Source organism: Antrostomus carolinensis, unplaced genomic scaffold (assembly GCF_000700745.2).
Source record: "Antrostomus carolinensis isolate BGI_N321 unplaced genomic scaffold, ASM70074v2 scaffold1760, whole genome shotgun sequence".
Taxonomy (NCBI): Eukaryota; Metazoa; Chordata; class Aves; order Caprimulgiformes; family Caprimulgidae; genus Antrostomus; species Antrostomus carolinensis.
In genome coordinates this window covers 171,477-171,705 of record NW_010290373.1, presented here as the reverse complement: position 1 = coordinate 171,705, position 229 = coordinate 171,477, and the positions used below count along the sequence as shown (strand labels likewise).

General features: G+C 61.6%; 1 protein-coding gene across 1 annotated transcript in view; it reads left to right on the top strand.

The window, feature by feature from the left end:
- Nucleotides 1-7: 7 nt before the first annotated feature.
- The window catches only part of LOC114818796 (neurexin-1-like), a gene marked incomplete at both ends in the record, with an annotated part of 81,799 nt that continues 81,577 nt past the window's right edge, over nt 8-229 (top strand). Inside the window, one exon of the mRNA XM_029086177.1 lies at nt 8-229. This exon is cut by the window's right edge and continues 226 nt beyond it. Coding sequence (XP_028942010.1) covers nt 8-229 — 222 coding nt within the window.

Genomic DNA, 229 nt, shown 5'->3' with positions numbered 1-229 from the left:
CATCTTCTGTGCCGAGCCCGCTACCCTGCTCTCAGACACGGCGGTCAACGACAACCTCTGGCACGCTGTTGTCATCCGCCGCCACTTCAAGAACACAACACTGATCATCGACCGGGCCGAGGCCAAGTGGGTGGAGGTGAAGTCCAAGCGGCGGGACATGACTGTCTTCAGCGGCCTCTTCTTAGGGGGTCTTCCGCCAGAGCTGCGGTCAGCGACGCCAAAGCTGACG